General features: G+C 39.7%; 2 protein-coding genes across 2 annotated transcripts; one reads left to right on the plus strand and one right to left on the minus strand.

Annotated features, from left to right (window-relative positions):
- Positions 1-3,363: 3,363 nt before the first annotated feature.
- On the plus strand, positions 3,364-10,559 carry nipsnap2 (nipsnap homolog 2). The gene is made up of 10 exons (XM_058634898.1): positions 3,364-3,506; positions 4,567-4,709; positions 4,795-4,840; positions 5,205-5,299; positions 5,863-5,933; positions 6,052-6,192; positions 7,686-7,717; positions 8,480-8,574; positions 8,681-8,764; positions 9,649-10,559. The coding sequence occupies exons 1-10, from the start codon at positions 3,409-3,411 to the stop codon at positions 9,711-9,713; spliced, it is 870 nt and encodes a 289-aa protein (XP_058490881.1). The 5' UTR covers positions 3,364-3,408; the 3' UTR covers positions 9,714-10,559.
- Positions 10,560-10,662: 103 nt separating this feature from the next.
- On the minus strand, positions 10,663-15,945 carry psph (phosphoserine phosphatase). Its single transcript, XM_058632975.1, has 6 exons — positions 15,665-15,945; positions 14,193-14,336; positions 13,941-14,075; positions 13,557-13,702; positions 11,543-11,691; positions 10,663-11,428 (listed from the first exon to the last, which is right to left on the minus strand). Exons 1-6 carry the CDS (start codon positions 15,694-15,696, stop codon positions 11,318-11,320), a joined length of 717 nt encoding a protein of 238 aa, XP_058488958.1. The 5' UTR covers positions 15,697-15,945; the 3' UTR covers positions 10,663-11,317.
- Between the last annotated feature and the right edge of the window lie 1,130 nt (positions 15,946-17,075).

A 17,075-nucleotide genomic window follows, 5' to 3' on the forward strand; every position in this document is an offset into this window, starting at 1 on the left:
TGGATGAGTGACTGTCAAAGGTCAAACCAACTGCAGAAAAACAGATGGATATTTAACAGATGGATTATAAACATGCCGGCGCGCGTGAGTGCAGCGGCTTCTCAAGCTCCTACCGCCGACTTCATGTTTTAATGTGTGTTGGAATGACAATAAAGAATCTTGAATCTTAAATTTCTGGATTTATTAATTAAAAAAAAAAAAATACGATTTAAATTCTATCAATAAAATGTGTCCTTTGTGAAAGTAAAATATTCCACATCCATATCAGGCCACTCAGATTAACACTTACATCAGAGAAAGCTCAAGTGTCCTCCAGCTCTACTGGACATTAGGTGTTCAATGTTCATTGTGAGATGTCTTTTAAAATAAAGTATAAAAACAATAATGACAGTGAATACAATAGAGAATAAGTGCAAAATATATATGAAAAAAATATGTCTTGCTCAAAATAAGCCACCTTAAAAAATTGCAAATCAAATGGGTAGCCCACATCTTCTTAGGAATTCTCAGACGTATCCACAATTTGGCATTTGTTAATCCAAAACACTTGAAAGAGAAAATATTCATGTGATTAATGTCTTTGAACTCATATCAAATCCCTCCATTGTCTCTAAATTCCTCTGTTGGTAAGTGCTGTTTCTCCCACAGTTAAGAAGACTCTAGAAAATGTGGTCCCTGTTAGACACATCGTCACTCTTTCAAATAAGAAATCAGTCTCACCTGGACTAAATTCCTTCATGGCTACAATCCCATCACTCTTTTCATCATTCATCTGCAAATTCATCTGAGCTGATCCATCACACAAGATCACTTGTGTATAGTGCACATATATACAGGCCATGAGTTGAATTGTAGCGCCCTCACCTGTTCAACAAATGTAATATGTTTTGGAAGGTATTTATTCATGTATTCAGTCTAGACTTCTTACCTTGATGTTTATAAATCTTGTTTGGTTGTGCATATACTTTCAAATTTAACGTAACAACTTATTTTTATATGTCATATCTAACTGATACTTCATATATTGTTGTTGTTATTGTAATGTTTTCTTTCTTAAGCAGTGCTTTGTATGATTGAGGTGTAATTGCAGTGTAGTTTGTACAGTGGAGCTTCTGTTGCTCTCAACACAAATCCCACTTGTCACATAAAGGGTTCCCATATCCATCTGAGACCCACATGTTTATCCCGGGATACCAGCTGAGGATAATAAAGGCCAGTGTTTTTGGATGTGAAAGTGAAAGGGAAGGTCTACAAGATGGCAGTGAGACAAGCTATGATGTATGCCTTAGAGACAGTGGCACTGTCTAAAAGACATGAGGACGAGTTGGAGGTGGCGGAGCTGAAGGGAAATTAACACACATTGGAGGGACAGCTCAGGTTGAACAGTTTGGAAATAAAGTAAGAGATGGTTTGGTCACGTGCAGAGGAGCCAAAAATAATCAGAATCAGAATACTTTATTAATTACCGTGGGGAAAATGGGTTCATTACATTTGCTCCTTCAGAATTAAGGAATTAAGGAATAAGATTAAGAAAAGGTCAAATATATGCCGTAACAACAACAACTACTATATGACATAAGTTTGTACTTATTAAGTGATATGTCCTCTAAGTTCTACGACAATAAATACAACTGAATAATAAATAAAAATGTGTGAATGTAAAGTATGTACATAAAAACAGTTAAAGTGACTTTGTGTGATTATGCCATCAAACCTACAGGGTTTGTAAGAGCACAATAATTAACGTAAGCAGCAGAGACGTATTGCACATGGATCATTGAGGAATGAATTAAACTCTTTAATGGCAGCAGGCAGGAATGATTTCCTGTGGTGCTCGGTAGTGCAACCTGGTGGGATAAGTCTGTCACTGAAGGAAGTTCCAAGTTGGACAAGCACACTATTGAAGGGGTGGGAAGTGTTATCCAGGATGCTGCTATCTTAAGAAGCATCCTTCTTAAGTCCCAGTATGCAACAGCAAGGAGGACAGTACTGGCCACCAGAAGACTCATAAAACACCCTGAAGAGGCTTGTGCAGATGTTGAAGGACTGCAACCTCCTCAGAAAGTCGAGGCACCGCTGGCCCCTCATCAGAAACCTTCTGTAGGTGGCAAGACTCTGTCTGATAGCTGAAGTCTGTGGTGTAGAGGGTGAAGAGGAATGAAGACAGAACTGTCATCTTCTGCAGCCATGCCTGAGTGAAGTCTCATCATCAGCTGTCAATATTTTCAGGTGTTCACAGCAGAGGTTACAGTCAGGGAGGGGTGTTGTCTCTCTTTGGGATGGAGGGGGGATTATGAGGAGATGGCTTTGACTGGAGGGTGATAACAGATGAGTCAGGGGCAGGAAGATCTGGATCAAGTCAAATCTATCAAAAAACAGATTCATCTCATTCAGTCCGCACGCCTGTGATTCCTCCGTTACCAGATGGTCTGAAACCAGGGATGGTTTTCAGAACCCTCTAGATTTTCCTGCATGTTATTTTGCTGAGGTTTGGTCTGCAGCTTCCTCCTATACTCCTCTTTAGCCTCTCTGGTCTTTGTCTTCAGTTCCCATTATATTTATATTTATCCTCATTTCCCTCTAAAATGTTTTGTGTATTATGTGCTACAAACATACTCTGATGTCTGGTTCGGTGCTGCTATCCACTGAAAGAAACAATACCTTTTCCCTGCAGACATTTTTACATGTCATTGCAGGGAAACCACACATGTGATTAATAACTGTAATAAAAGCTTTGTGCTTGAGCTCCAGGCACTCCTGACACAGTACTGGCTCCTTGGCATGACTTTATGATTCATCTAAATTAAACAGGGCCATCATTATTTTTTATTAGTTAGGCCTGGCGTTTCTTTATTTTGACAAGTTAAAACCATCTGTATAAAAACAATGACACCAACTTGACGTGGTTTTTACTTCCTCGCTGATGCTGCCCTTGTTATGTACTGTTTTCATGTCAGAGAATAATCCAATACCTTTAACGTACGACCTATTGTAGTCTGTTACAGTTGATAATTATTCATGCACTATGAAAACAGCCAGTCAAAGAAACTCAACAATGTGATAGAATAGAATATAAATACTTTATTCATCCCCAAGGGGAAATTGTTCTAACATAGCAGCAATACAATACAAAAAAAAATATTATAGACATAAAATGTAATGTAAACATAATGTGTGATAAACGTGTACTTATTCTTAAAAATACCACACTTCAGTTTATTTTGAACATTGAACGACTTTATTTTCTATGTTTTATTGTAGTTTATAAGCAGAGGTGTAAGTTGTAGGCTTCAAAATCCAAAAAAATTAAATAAAATCCTCTTGGTGAGAGCGCTGCGATGCTGCAGCTCCACCTGGTGGTCAGAGGTGGCCACTGCGTCAGCGCTGTGTCCATGAGCCGGGTTGAAGATGGCGACTGGAGGAGTCCTTCAGAGAGTCAGCGGAGGTTTGGCCCGGGTTACAGGCAGCAGGGCCCGCGGCTGCGGACAGCTCGTCTTCTGGAGCAGGTCAGTGCATGGCACACTGTTTTGTCTCTGAGCCGTTTTATGTTTGTGTGGCTGTTAAATGTGTTTTTTTTATCAGTGTTTATGTGGAGCGGCTGCGATGAGGCTGGGGGAAGCTAGCCCGGTGACTGTTAGCCACTGTGGCCTTCGGCTCTAACTTGATTCGGAAGCTGCATTGTGAGATTGTTTGTTCTGGTTGTATTCAATGGGGACATTAAATGTGTTTCGCGTGTGAGAGTGAAATAACTCACATTTGTGTCATCTTTCGTTCCTGAGCATCTCGACTGCTCAAGGTCAATGATTATCTATCTGTTGACTTGTAGCCTCCTCCCTCTAATCAATACGATAACGCGGTGCTACCTGCTCTCAGCAGGTTATGCATAACTTCCAGTGTTTGCACCAGATGTGTTGACATGAGAAAGTCGGATTTTATTTTGTTAAATCATGCCTCCCACCTTGTCTACACAGCTGTGTAGCCTATTAATCCCATGCGCGTGCACATGTAATCTGGATTGAAGGATTGGGATGAGATCATGAGGACATTTGTCATGAATGCTCTGTTTTTTTTCTCCTGCCTCCTATTTCTTGACTTTCCCTTTTTCTCTTCTTCTTCTTCTTCTTCTCCTTCTCCTTCTCTTTCTTCTTCTCTGGTAGTTTACAGCAGTCCTAATGTTGCACTACTGCCTTCCTCTGCTGTGGTGTTCAACAACAGTTGTCATCTGTAATACTGTATAACTGCCTCCTTCTTGTGCCATTCTTTTCCTTTCCTAGCCTCTTTTTTGTCTCCTTCTTTGGTGTTTTCTTTCTTCCTCTTCTTTTCCATTGGTGTTTTACAGCAGTTAATGTTGCACCACTGCCTTCCTTGACCTTTACCTCTTCTTTACCATAGCCTTACGGGCATTTCATTGTTTGAAGGGCGTTAGAGGTTCCAATGATAAAAGATGGGGGAGAATAATAAAGATTTTTGTCAATACCTTACAAACCAGTTTGTTACATGGGTTAAAAAATAGCTTTTGATTTATTTGTGTGTGTGTGTGTGTGTGTGTGTATGTGTGTGTGTTAGGAGGGGGTTTGCAACATCAAATAGCAGAAACAGAGAGGACAGCTGGTTCAAGTCTCTGTTTGTGAGGAAAGTTGATCCACGCAAAGACGCACACGCCAACCTGCTGACCAAAAATGAGGAAAGTAACCTCTACAAGATTCAGTGTGAGTTGCCTTTTACACATGTGTACTTTTACACCATAATACTATTAAAGGGGTTGTTTTTAAATGTAATCTTTGTTTTTCCCAGTTCATAATGTGAAGCCAGAGTGCCTGGATGCATACAACAAGCTGTGGTAAGTGTTATTTCACGTTGTTGCCCGAGTGTGTTCTCTGTACTTCAGCTGAAGCAGTCGTCTTGACAGTACTACAAGACACTGTACGTCCAGTGAAGTGTGCAGTCGAGTAAAAATAGTCCTGAGGAGTCTATTCTTGTGAGCTGCTGTCCTTCACAGGCCAACATTGCTCATACCTGAGATGCTTGGAGGCCATCGCGGTGGTGTGGGGACTATATTAAGACTTGTAACAGTAGACGGAAGACACATGACCTGAGAACATGTCATTGGTTGTTTGAGAATGAGACTCAAATGAAGACACGTGATTAAATGTACAATAAAGCCAGTGTTTGCTTCAATAAAAGTCGTTTCTCGTTGATCACAGTGAGGATGTTCTGCCCTCCATCCATGCTGATAAGTACTACCCCTGTGAGCTGGTGGGAACCTGGAATACCTGGTATGGAGAACAAGACCAAGCTGGTAGGATTATTATTATTAATCTCAACACACAGACATCTGCATTACAACAGAGCTAGGGTATGGTGCTCATGTAGGTGTTGCATTATTGCCGAATAGCCAAATCTCAGGCTTTGAAACTGACTCAAGCAGTGAAGTAATTATAGACTATTTTCATTATCTAATAATTGATTTAAGCAAAAGCAAGTTCTGCATTTCAGCTTCATAAATATGAATATGTTTTGTTTTCTTTGTTCCTCTATGACATTATGATATGAATAATGACGATAATCATAAGCCCTGGACAGTTCAGTATCGAATTATGGGCTTGATAATGTTCAAACAAACTTATCAGTTCAAGTCAAAAACAATGATAACTGAACACATGTTCAGACTTGAGCACAATCCTTGTGAATTTCCACTTCTCACCAGATATTGATCTTTAGTTTTCTGGACATGGTATTACTTTCACAGAGACAATTACAGAAAACAAAATCTTTATTTATTTGACCACTGCTCTGAAAATGGCTGGCAGCCAATGAGTCCTTGAAAATTATTTTATATATTTTGCCTTATTTTCCCCTCAGTTCATCTGTGGCGTTACAGAGGTGGATACCCTGCTCTGACAGAGGTGATGAACAAGCTCAAACAGAACAAGGTAAAAACCCAATCTCATCTCAAGCATCTCGTTTGTATCGCGATATTGTAATGCAGTAGTTGTGCGATAGCCACCATTTTCAAGTATGATCAAGTAAAGCTCATCGATTGATCGGCAGGAGTTCACAGAGTACAGGAAGGCACGAGGCGAGATGCTGTTGTCCCGCAGGAACCAGCTTCTCCTGGAGTTCAGCTTCTGGAACGAGCCTGTACCCCGAGAAGGTCCTAACATCTATGAGCTCCGGTCCTACCAGCTCAGGGTAAGAACCACAGCCAGGGTTTATCTTTTCATTGGTGCTGTTGATGATGATCGTGGCTGAAGTGTGCACTAACTTGTGCCTATTAATGTCTGAGTTAGTAAACATATTTATAATCATCCCTTTTGCCAAAAATCCAGATTTGAATCAAACTTTCCTGTGAAGAAAATAACCTAGGATCATGGGTGACACATTACATTGCATTACTTATGTAGTCACCTTGGTTATAGTGTGGTAAAAAGGAGATAATATTATGGTAATGCCATGTATTTTTACAGTAATATAGAATTTGATAATGAGTAATACTATAGTAATAACTACACATGAAAATGTTTGTGAAATTAAACTTGATCCTGTTGGTGCTTGTTCATTTATTGCGTGTACTTCTTAAAAGCTGCTCCTGTACCACAAGGGGCTTCAAGGATAAAAGTCACATGCACAGCAGTTGTTTCCTTGCTCACATTGTCCCACTTAGATTCAATATCTCCCGGTCACATGCTGCACATTACTTAACTTTTTGTGACCTAGAATTGCCTCTGGCTTCACAGAAACGCTGTGTAACATCCCCTGACCCTTTCTCTGTACTAGGTCATATATGGACAAAAAAAACATATTCCTTAGAGGTATGAATCATTCAATACTGATTCCTTGGGTCACGCTATGATTAAAAATTGATTTTCGATTCGAAATCATTTCTGATTCAAAATTGATTCCGTATGTCGAGCTGCTTCTCTGCGGCTGTGTGCTCAGAAAAGTGTTTGTCGTCATGAAATCAGAGTTGAGTGTTTGCAAGAGTAGGTATTTGGAGAAAAAAAAAAGGCTATGAAAACACAAGCAAATCCAAGAAAAATGTTTTCATTTATTTAAGCTAAACTTGACCACGTTTCCTGGGTATAACCTGAAAAAGTAAAGGGAGTATATGACAAACGTTGGCTCATTTGTAATCATAAAACTGAAGCCTTCATTTTCTGCTATGCTGTAATGATGCAGGTCTTTTGAAATGAAGCAGACCATGCCAAAACTGAAGCAATGCTACTTTGATTTAGAATCTTTGAGGATAAAATCATGATTTTTACATTCATTTATTTAATTTTACACTGATAATATCCTAGTATATTTTGGCTGAAAAGCTAAATACCTTTATATACTGTACATTTCTATACATTTCTAAAAGAACACCTTGCTTGTTACAACAGTACTCAACCCAGTGACACAGTATTTTACCTTTGAATTAAACGCAGTCTTTGTCCTACAGTATATGTTTGTCACTCACGCCAGCAGAGAGTGATGGAAAAAGTCGCTCGGTTTTAATTATTGCAATTTATCTTCACAAAGACAAAATACTGTACAAGTCCCAGCTGTACCATTTATTTGTGTTAAAGTGTTTGCTCTGGATGGAAGAAGAACATGTGATAAACATCTGTAGTCTGGATAGCCCAGACTCTTATATCTGTTTTATTGTAATAAAAAAAAACAACATGTTTTCTGTCTTGCAGCCAGGAACCATGATCGAGTGGGGTAATTACTGGTAAGAGTCTGGATTCACTTGATTCACTGCACTGTAATTAGAGAACAGACGCACTCACGGAACGTTTCCCATCCACACTGTCATTAATTAGAGCAGCTCCACAGAGAATCCTTGTTTTTGGACTCTGATGTCGTGCTCTAGAACAAAGATTCGGTCAAAGTGTGCGGTTACGTAGGCCGCGTGTAATGAACCTGTTACAACATGGATCTGACACTGCCAACAGGTCAACATTTATCAGCTTGTGCAGCGCAGTTAATGATAATTGATTAAACCAAAGACATGAGGCTTTTGTATAGATTTGTGTTTTTTTTTTCTGATGACCGAAGTATTTATTTTTCCACTCGCAATTTAATCCAACAAATTCCACACATGTCTTTGACTGTAAAAAAAAAAAGAAAGACAAAAATCACTTTTTGTTTTTTTCAAAGGCAGTTTTTTTGTGTTTACATTAAATTTAACACCTGCAGTCATGCACATAATTGAAGGCATTTCCTTGTAAATTTGTGGCTTGAGGCTTCTTTTTTTTTTCTTTCTTTTTTGAAACATTCTCCTCAGTCCAGTCCATTCAGTTTACATGGACCTGTGTAAAGGTTCATAAATGAACTTAGTTATGTTATGGTGTCATTAAAATCTTAGGTTAATGGATAGTCGGACAGTAGTTGTCTTACTCATGTTAAGAAAGCAGACTGAATCCTGTTGTTTAGATTAATTTGAAGTCTGAAGGTGTCATATATCTCATGGTCTTGTTTTGCTTTTCTGCAGGGCCAGAGCTATAGGATACCGCCAACACGACAGCGAAGCCGTGGGAGGGTTTTTCTCACAGATTGGCAACCTCTATATGGTTCATCACCTCTGGGGTACAACACCAACTCTATACAGAACGATACATCCTTTTTAGGGGGCAAAATATTGCCCCCATTGACTATCAGCGGTGTTGTAATGTGTTAACCTTGTTGATCGCAGCTTACAAAGACCTTCAGTCCAGAGAAGACACGAGGAATAAAGCCTGGCAGCACGACGGTTGGGACGAGGTGGTGTATTATACAGGTGGGTCCATACCGTATAAAATCCTGTTTCAAATGCACATGGTTGTTTAGCTGCAAACTAATTTGGAATTTGTGTAATTTGTCTTAAAGTGAGTGTAAAGCGATGATAGATATCTCTCCTGGGTCTGTCATGTGTCAAAATTTGTCAAAAAAGTTGCTACTGTATATGTTTTGACAAATTAGGTTTCAAATCATGTTTAAGTCCACAACATTCTCTACCCGAACACACCCCCACCAAATGTTTCTCTGTTTTAGTGAGGACCAAAAACAGCAGTGGGCAGCACTTATCTGTGCCCAGGGAGCAATGGGGGATTGGGTGTTTTGCTCAGGGTCACCCTATCTATCCTCAGGCCCTTTCCAGAATCATGAAGAATTGAACCAGTAACCGAGTTCCTTTCCTCTTGGGCTGCCCTGTTTCTTTAGCCTCACAGCAGGAGTGCACTCTTGGTGTCTATGGTGTCGATCTTTAGGAATTTGAAATAAAGCGGCAGAGCTTTTCTTTGTGTTTTTGTTTCGACGTATGACACATTTTCTGGACAAGGACATCTCGGATAGCTTGTGAACCAAAGGCAGTAAGTGAATGGGTACACTGTTGGGTAAAAAGCCCTGCTGAGGGTTTGTTTGAGGAGGAGTTATAGTAGTCGAGACTTATTTTTAGAGAAGCCTAAAATCCTGACTAGAAAAATACCGGACAGAGACTGTTTTCTTTGCATATATAACATGCGACTAGGAGAAACTCTGCATTTGCATTACTCGCATATTTCACAAGTTGCAGTATATTGAGTTTCCAATAGATTCCACTGAACCTGATCGGTGTCAGGTAGACCTAAAGACATCTTGCTCGTAGATGAGCTTTTAAATCCTTTGTGTTTCATGTCTCCTCAGTTCCACTCATTCAGCATATGGACTCCAGGATTATGATCCCGACAAAGGCGTCCCCACTGAAGTGAAAGGAGAGCCATGAAAACAAGTGGCACCCCCTCAAATGATAACATCCATCCAGAGCCAGGGTTCCAGCTTCCTGTCAGTGCTGCAGGACAACATCCACTCACTTTTCTTCTCTTTACTTCAGGATACCACTAGGTCAAAGGGGGCAGCCATTTCTACTGTATGTTTCACCTTAAAATAGCCCAAGCCACTCGCTGCTCATGAACAGGCACATTTTGTTCATGTTCTGGAGCAGAGTGAGCAAATTTGGCCAATTTAAACCTCCTGACGGTTGTAACATCCACCGGCTTGTGCCACTTCAAACTGGTCCCCAAAGAGAGCTCATCTCTCAGTTCAGAACCAACCAAAGTTACTTGAAGACTAGCGGCTGCATGACGTGCAAGACCAGATATTTCTGCTGAAGTTTACTGCACAATGCAGTGGCTATTTATTTATTAAATGTAAATTAGAAATAGCTACATTATCCACGGGTTTGCTGAGGAAGCGACAGTCTGACGTCAGCCATGGTGACCTTGCTGCTGAGAGAAGTGACAGAAAGTCTCTGTATATTCATGAAACTGTATCTCTGTGGCAGGTTTGATGTATTAAAGTGTAAACATTAGAATGTTATAATTACAGTATATTATACGGCACATCAAACATCATTTGGGGCAAGCGGCCCTTTCATTTTGCTTTTTCTGGATGTTTCTAATTTCCCTGCCACAGCAATATCAACATCACATTGTGCCATGTTTGTAACTATGGCCTCTACTTTTTTTTTTTTTTTTTTTCTTGTGATGACAGAATGCTGTTTTTTAAAAATGTGATTTCAGTTATAATAAATCCTGAAAACAAATATCAAACTGTAATATCAACGCTTTTTATTGACTCAGGAAGTGTGTATCTCTCTTTTTTTAATATATATATATATATATATGCTTAGCATGAACGGAGTGGAGGGAAGGACAGTGTCATGAACACAGCAGGTTTTTAAGGCATGAGTTTGTTTAATGTTCATGTCATGTTAACTTGAGGCTTTGACATGCTATATTACAGCTTAGTATTCATACAGAATTAATACAGTTCTCGTGCAAAATACAGACCATAATATCCAGGAGCTGTATCTGCATTACGAAAAGGCTTTGATGCAAAATGTGCAAAAAAAAACAAAAACAAAAAACTGATATCCTTTCTCGTAACCCATCACAGAGATGATGTTTGGTTATTTCTGTATCCTCTAATGTAGAAAAATCCATAAAGCAATACCACTATGAAAATTAGTCTTCATCATCCATTATAAAAATCTAGTAAGAGTCTAAGTTAAGTTGGGCACTGTATAAAAACCATCAAGTGCAAAATCTATGAGAATTAGGGCTGAACGATATGGTCAAATTCAAATGTTTCATTCAGTCTAACACAATAAATGTCAAGTAATCAAAGATTGAGTTTTCTCGTTGTTTTAAATTATAGCTGAAAACGACAAACACTGGAGTGTGCGCCATGTATTAACATATCGATATATACTGAATCTCCGTTATATTGCGATTAAAGAAAACCATATCGCAATAGACAGTACATTGTTATTGAATTATTGCCCAGCCCTAGTGACAGTACAGTTCCACCATCTTTAGATCTTCTCCAGTTCTTTCATCAGCTCCCCAAAGCTCGTCACATACCAGGAACACCTCTCCTTCACCTGCTGCCTGGTAACGTTGCCACCAAATCCAATAAAAGCACTCTGGGGCGGGGGAAAAAAAACAATAACGCTGTGGTCAAACTGCAGTTACGATGTGATTGGCCATGTTTTCAAACACTACATGTCAACCAGGTGTTTACAGCAGGAAACACTTACAGCGGGAGGACAGGCCTCTAGATCCGTGGCTCCATCTCCAATCATCACCACAGTCTTGAAGCTGTATTGTTCCTTCAGCATGCTGATGACCTTTCCTTTGCCGCCGCTCTCAGCTGTGGGTTGACTCTCATCGAAACCGGCGTACTCTCCTGGAAAACACACATGGCGTTTTTAAACAGAGGACGATGTCCCAAAACCAGGTGAAGAGAGACGTTTCAGGTTCATTTTTAATACAAGGAATAGCACTGCAACAGTTAATCATTCTCTGCCAACCGACCCGTCGACATGCACGCTTCATTATGATAATATTGTTTTCTTGTAGGTGACGCAGACACAATACATCAGTATCATCTTAACTGTCCTCACAACACTAAAATCTACCTGTATGTAGCCTGCCAATGAAAGCTTTTACAAAGTCACGACCCGGGTTCGAGCCCCGGTTGGAACAAGGGCCTTTCTGCATGGAGTTTGCATGTTCTCCCCGTGTGTGCGTGGGTTCTCTCCGGGTTCCCCGGCTTCCTCCCACAGTCCAAAAACATGCAATGTGGGGATTAGGTAAATTGGACACTCTAAATTGACCATAGGAGTGAGTGTGAGAGTGAATGGTTGTTTGTCTCTATCTGTGTGTGGCCCTGCGATGAACTGGCGAACTGTCTAGGGTGTACCCCGCCTATCGCCCGAGATTGGCACGGCACCCCCCGCAACCCTCTGGTGGAGGATAAAGCGGTAGATGATGACTGACTGACATTTAGCCTCATGTGACCACAGTGTCTTTTAACATTCTCATGACTATTGTTAACACCCTGGAGCTCTACAACGACTGTAGCTGACTTTCACTGGTAGTTCTTTTCACACCTCGCAGCAGCCCAAAGACTGCCGTTAGGACACAATGGAGTTACAGTGAGCACTTTTTCTTTGTCATTCAAAAAGAAATGTCTCCATCCACACAAAACAACTCTACACGCTGTAATACATATGCCAGGCCTGAATGTGGCACTGTAACACTGCTACATCAAGACTTTGAGCATGCACATGCAGTAGTATTTTTATTTTTTTAAATACAGCTTTATTTGAATATGTATACAATCACATAAACAGAGACTGAAAGAAGCAAGGGCAACTAAGGAGAGAAGATAAAAGTTAATCATAAAGCCAGCAGACCAAACAAGAAGAGGAATACGACAATGACGACGGAAATGACTGACAGCGAATGCAAGCGGAAGAGAGAGGTGGGATTGTGAAATATATATCTTAAAGTAGCTTATTAGTCTACACAAAAATGCAAGGGTGACGTTTCGAGATTTTCCCACTAAATAGCATTCAGGGCTCCCAAAATGCTGTTTCGGTGTTGATAAAATGCCAGGTTGATCCAAAAAAAATTCATTCACATTTCACCACTAAGTTTCAGATCTAAAGCCTCTTAGATGAGCTGTGAAATATCCTCAAGAAGTTGCTACAAATGTACTGAGTTCTTTTCGCAACCAGCAGAGTGCACCCCCTGGTGGCTATCATTATATTTCTACTTCCAGGTTGTCCTCATCTGGCAAATCAGACTACAGCAACTTTTTTCACAGTTTTCACTGATAATTTGAATAGAAGCCTATGAGCCGACATCTCTATTGATTTACAACATCAGTAAACATTTCCTGAGGGTTCATATCTTGATCTCTTGTTCCGGTCCTCTTCAACAGAACATACTGTCAGCTTTGTAAATGATGTTCCCATTTAGAGGGAAATAGAAAATGAATCATGGCACATGTGAGTGAACACCGTGTGACTGACAGCTGTATCGTAACTAACCAGTTGCAATTTGTCAGTAATTGAAGAGCATTGAGACAAATAATATTTGCAGAAACAAATGACATAATTGAGGGTTTAATCAATACTGAAAATGACTGTTAGTTCCAGTCGTACTTTTGTCATGACTCTTTCAGGGCTCCTGCTGAAATGTTTTGTGCACTTATTTAAACAACAATCCACTCTTAGTAAGAACAGAGAAAAATAAGAAATATACCATTGAAGTAGAACTTGAGCCGGTTCGCATACACGTGATCCAGGGGAATGTTTAGCTGGGTGGCCACATGTTCAACAATGCAGCGGAATCCACCGGAGACGAGAAACACCTTAATGTTGCGCTGGTGCAGACGGTCCACAAGCTCCCTGCACAAACATTAGAGTTATGCAATGGGCTGTTTCAATGACGTCATTTCATTGGACCAGTGGAGTTATAGCGCAGTTTTACATATGGGAGCAACAGGCCTCATCTCTTGACTATAGCCGAGCATGTATACATGTGTGAGTAATTAGGGACCAGCAGGAAAAACATGGGAAACACAGTGATGTGTGTTGTATGTTCAAAGTGGTATTTCTGTATTGACTGAATGATTCACACACTCACCTAATACCTGGAGTCAGCTGAGGTGGGTGGTCCGTTATCAGTTTGTTCACTTGTTCTCTAGAACATTTGATGATGGAGAGACGTTCAGTCAGCGCCGTTTTAAACGACACTGAACCGCCCATAGCTTTACGAGTCCTGAAAGGTGACAGCAACATGTGAGACAAACGCAGTAATATCAAACATGATCACAAAAGAACCTTCGCTCTTACAAAACACCAGTGCAAATTACTTTTTCTATTAGTACACACTTACATCTCAGTGACTGCATCGCCCACACCGCAGAATTTGGCCAGTTCATCGATGCCTTCCTCTTTGATGACTGTGCTGTCCACATCAAAACAAACAGCATCTGCTCTCCTGAAGAGTTCTTTTGTTTGCGAAAGTGTTGACATTGTGCTGAGAGACGGGAGAAAAAGTATACCATCATCATCAGCATCATCATCCAATCACAACAGCAGCAGCTTTTCAAAAGGTAACTTAAGACTTCTTTCTCCTCTTTTTTTTACAAAAGCATGGACAAATCTTTCATAATAACTGGGGAAAATTAAAGCAAGTTTTCACAATGAATATTTAATGAATAAGTGTGTGTGTATGTATATGTATATATATACTGTATATATATTACCTCATAGTCTATTTGTACCAATGAGTAATAATAAGAAAACTAAGAAAATAATGGAAAAAATACAAACCTCAAAATTATGACATCCACCAAAATCTTGTTTTAACCACAAACCAAAGAAATTTAGTTTTTGAGGCAAAAGACCCCAAACATATTAGTAGCTGTGAGCTTGTTTAATTTGTTTATTAATGAATTGCTGTAGTATGTCTGTAACATTTCTATTAAAGACAATTATATTACATTGTTTGACGTAATCAAAATACCTGAATGGGATATGTGAATAAGAATATCAGATAAATCATAAAAGTCATACTCTTACTTTTGAAATAATCTTACTAACTCATGATATGATATTGCTGTGGATTAACAGTTTCTCTGAGCTCCACACAAAAAGGTGCAACTTCCATAAGTTTCTTTCTTAGGTTTCTGGACAAAACCTTGCAAGCTTCCTTTTCAGGATCAGCTCTTCCACTTTGTAAAATCAATGTAGAAATCAATGAAAAGAGGCAACATGGAATGTCACATGAGCCAAAATCGGATTCATTATCAGAGTCCCGTGCTGAGGTGTTTGCAGTTGCAAAAATGCTCAACAAATGAATTCTCAACAAAAAAAAGTCCTGCAAGTGAATGTCTTCAGTCCAGAGCAGCAGCAAAAACGTGCACTGTCTTAAAATACAAATGTATGAATGTGATTCATCTTATGAAACACATAGGTCACACAAATAAAGCGTTACATAAAGCAGGCTGCAGAGAGAACACCATACAAAAGACTAGGATGGACATCCAAAGCCTGAATTGCATCACCCCAGCACGGCTACACTGAACCGATGCCGGTAAAAGCGAAATGAAGCCGGATCGCGTAAAACGCATCGGTCTGTGTGGCACAGCATGATCTATCTGGTAAAAGACAATGGTTATTTAATGTGACACCAGCTTCATGTGTTAAATAACCATTAAAATTGGGATTTTGCCGGTTCACTGCGCTCTGCTTCGCCCGGTTCGAGAGCATTCGCACTGTTTCTATCCCACTGTCAATCGCGGTTGACTACGCTGCAACGTCAGGTTCGTGGGTTGAAAAAGGAATATTTTGAATTCAACTTACCGGTGAGAGCAGCGTCGGAGCGGTAACGACATACAAACAGCGACTGCAGCATGAGCTAAACTAACAGACGAGGAGGAGGAAGGCGAGTGACGTCCGACTCCTGACTGAGGAAGAGGAGAACAGTGAAGGACATGGCCCGCCCACTACACTCTGACCCCCGGCTCCCTGACAACAACAGCGGGCAACCTCACGTTCATTTATCCTGTGTAAAAGCAGTCTTTCTCGAAGTGTTTATGTGAGGAGACACTGTTCAAAGATGAAAAGTGTTCGCGACCTCACGAGGCAGCCATTTTAAGTCGTTATAAAAGGAAACTGGCTCTGTTCTTTGTACTTTATGTTCGCAGTGACGACACAAAGTGTGAATACGAGTGTTCTCGTTGGTTGCAAAAAATAACAATAACATTTAGATGAACCCATTCAAAACTTGATTTATAATGTTGGTTAACGTTTCCCTGAGGAGTTAATGGTCTCAATAAAGGACGGGACGAACGATATCACATATTATCTTCTAGAGACGGGTGTAAGTCACACATAATGCAAGTTTCAAGTCACAAACAATTCCTAGGTCATTTTTGCAATAATCAAGCAAGTCAAGTCGAGTTTCCACATTTAATTATGTTTAAAAGATACTTCATATTGAACTGCTTCAGTTGTATCTGTAACAGAAACACTGATTTACTCCTACAATGCAAGGACTGCTTCATGATCCCACACAACTGAAATATAATTAATATCAATAAAATTAAAATGTAAATAAAACCACAGAGCTTACAATGTAAAGAATACTGACATTAGACCATTAAACCATGTTTCCATGCACATTTTACCACTTATCATAGTGTTAGCTTAAAATAGCAACCAACTGACTTCCTGTTTTACCTTCCTTTGTGGGATTAGAAATGTCAAATAATTAAATTTCATGTAGTGGTGTTGGTGTCCTCGGTTATCAGGTCTGTACGCAAGACCGCAAAAGCACCCAATGTTTTCTGTGTTTCAAAAACAAAACAGGAACATTAACACCTCAGTATTTTTTTAAAATGTAAATGTTCCACAAGTCATGTCATTTTGAGTCATTTTACTCAAGTCTAAGTCAACTCGACTCATTCACCACCGTTAGTCCAACAAGTCTCAAGTCCTCAAACTTGACTTAAGTCAGGTTCCCCATGTCTAGCTATGGAAACTATAACTATAACAACTATGGAGCTGTTAACAATACATTTGTACTGAGTTATTTCAAAATAATAAACATAATTCTCCAACTGTGGAACAAACAGAAGAAAACTGACAGCCCAATCATGACTCATGTTGATTATTTACATTTTTATAGTCAGACATATGGGATTTTCATACTGACCGATACAGATTCCCTGAATGTGTGCCTTATTTCTTTTTTTATTAAAATGTTTTTTCC

This window comes from Solea solea, chromosome 7, assembly GCF_958295425.1.
Source record: "Solea solea chromosome 7, fSolSol10.1, whole genome shotgun sequence".
Lineage (NCBI taxonomy): Eukaryota > Metazoa > Chordata > Actinopteri > Pleuronectiformes > Soleidae > Solea > Solea solea.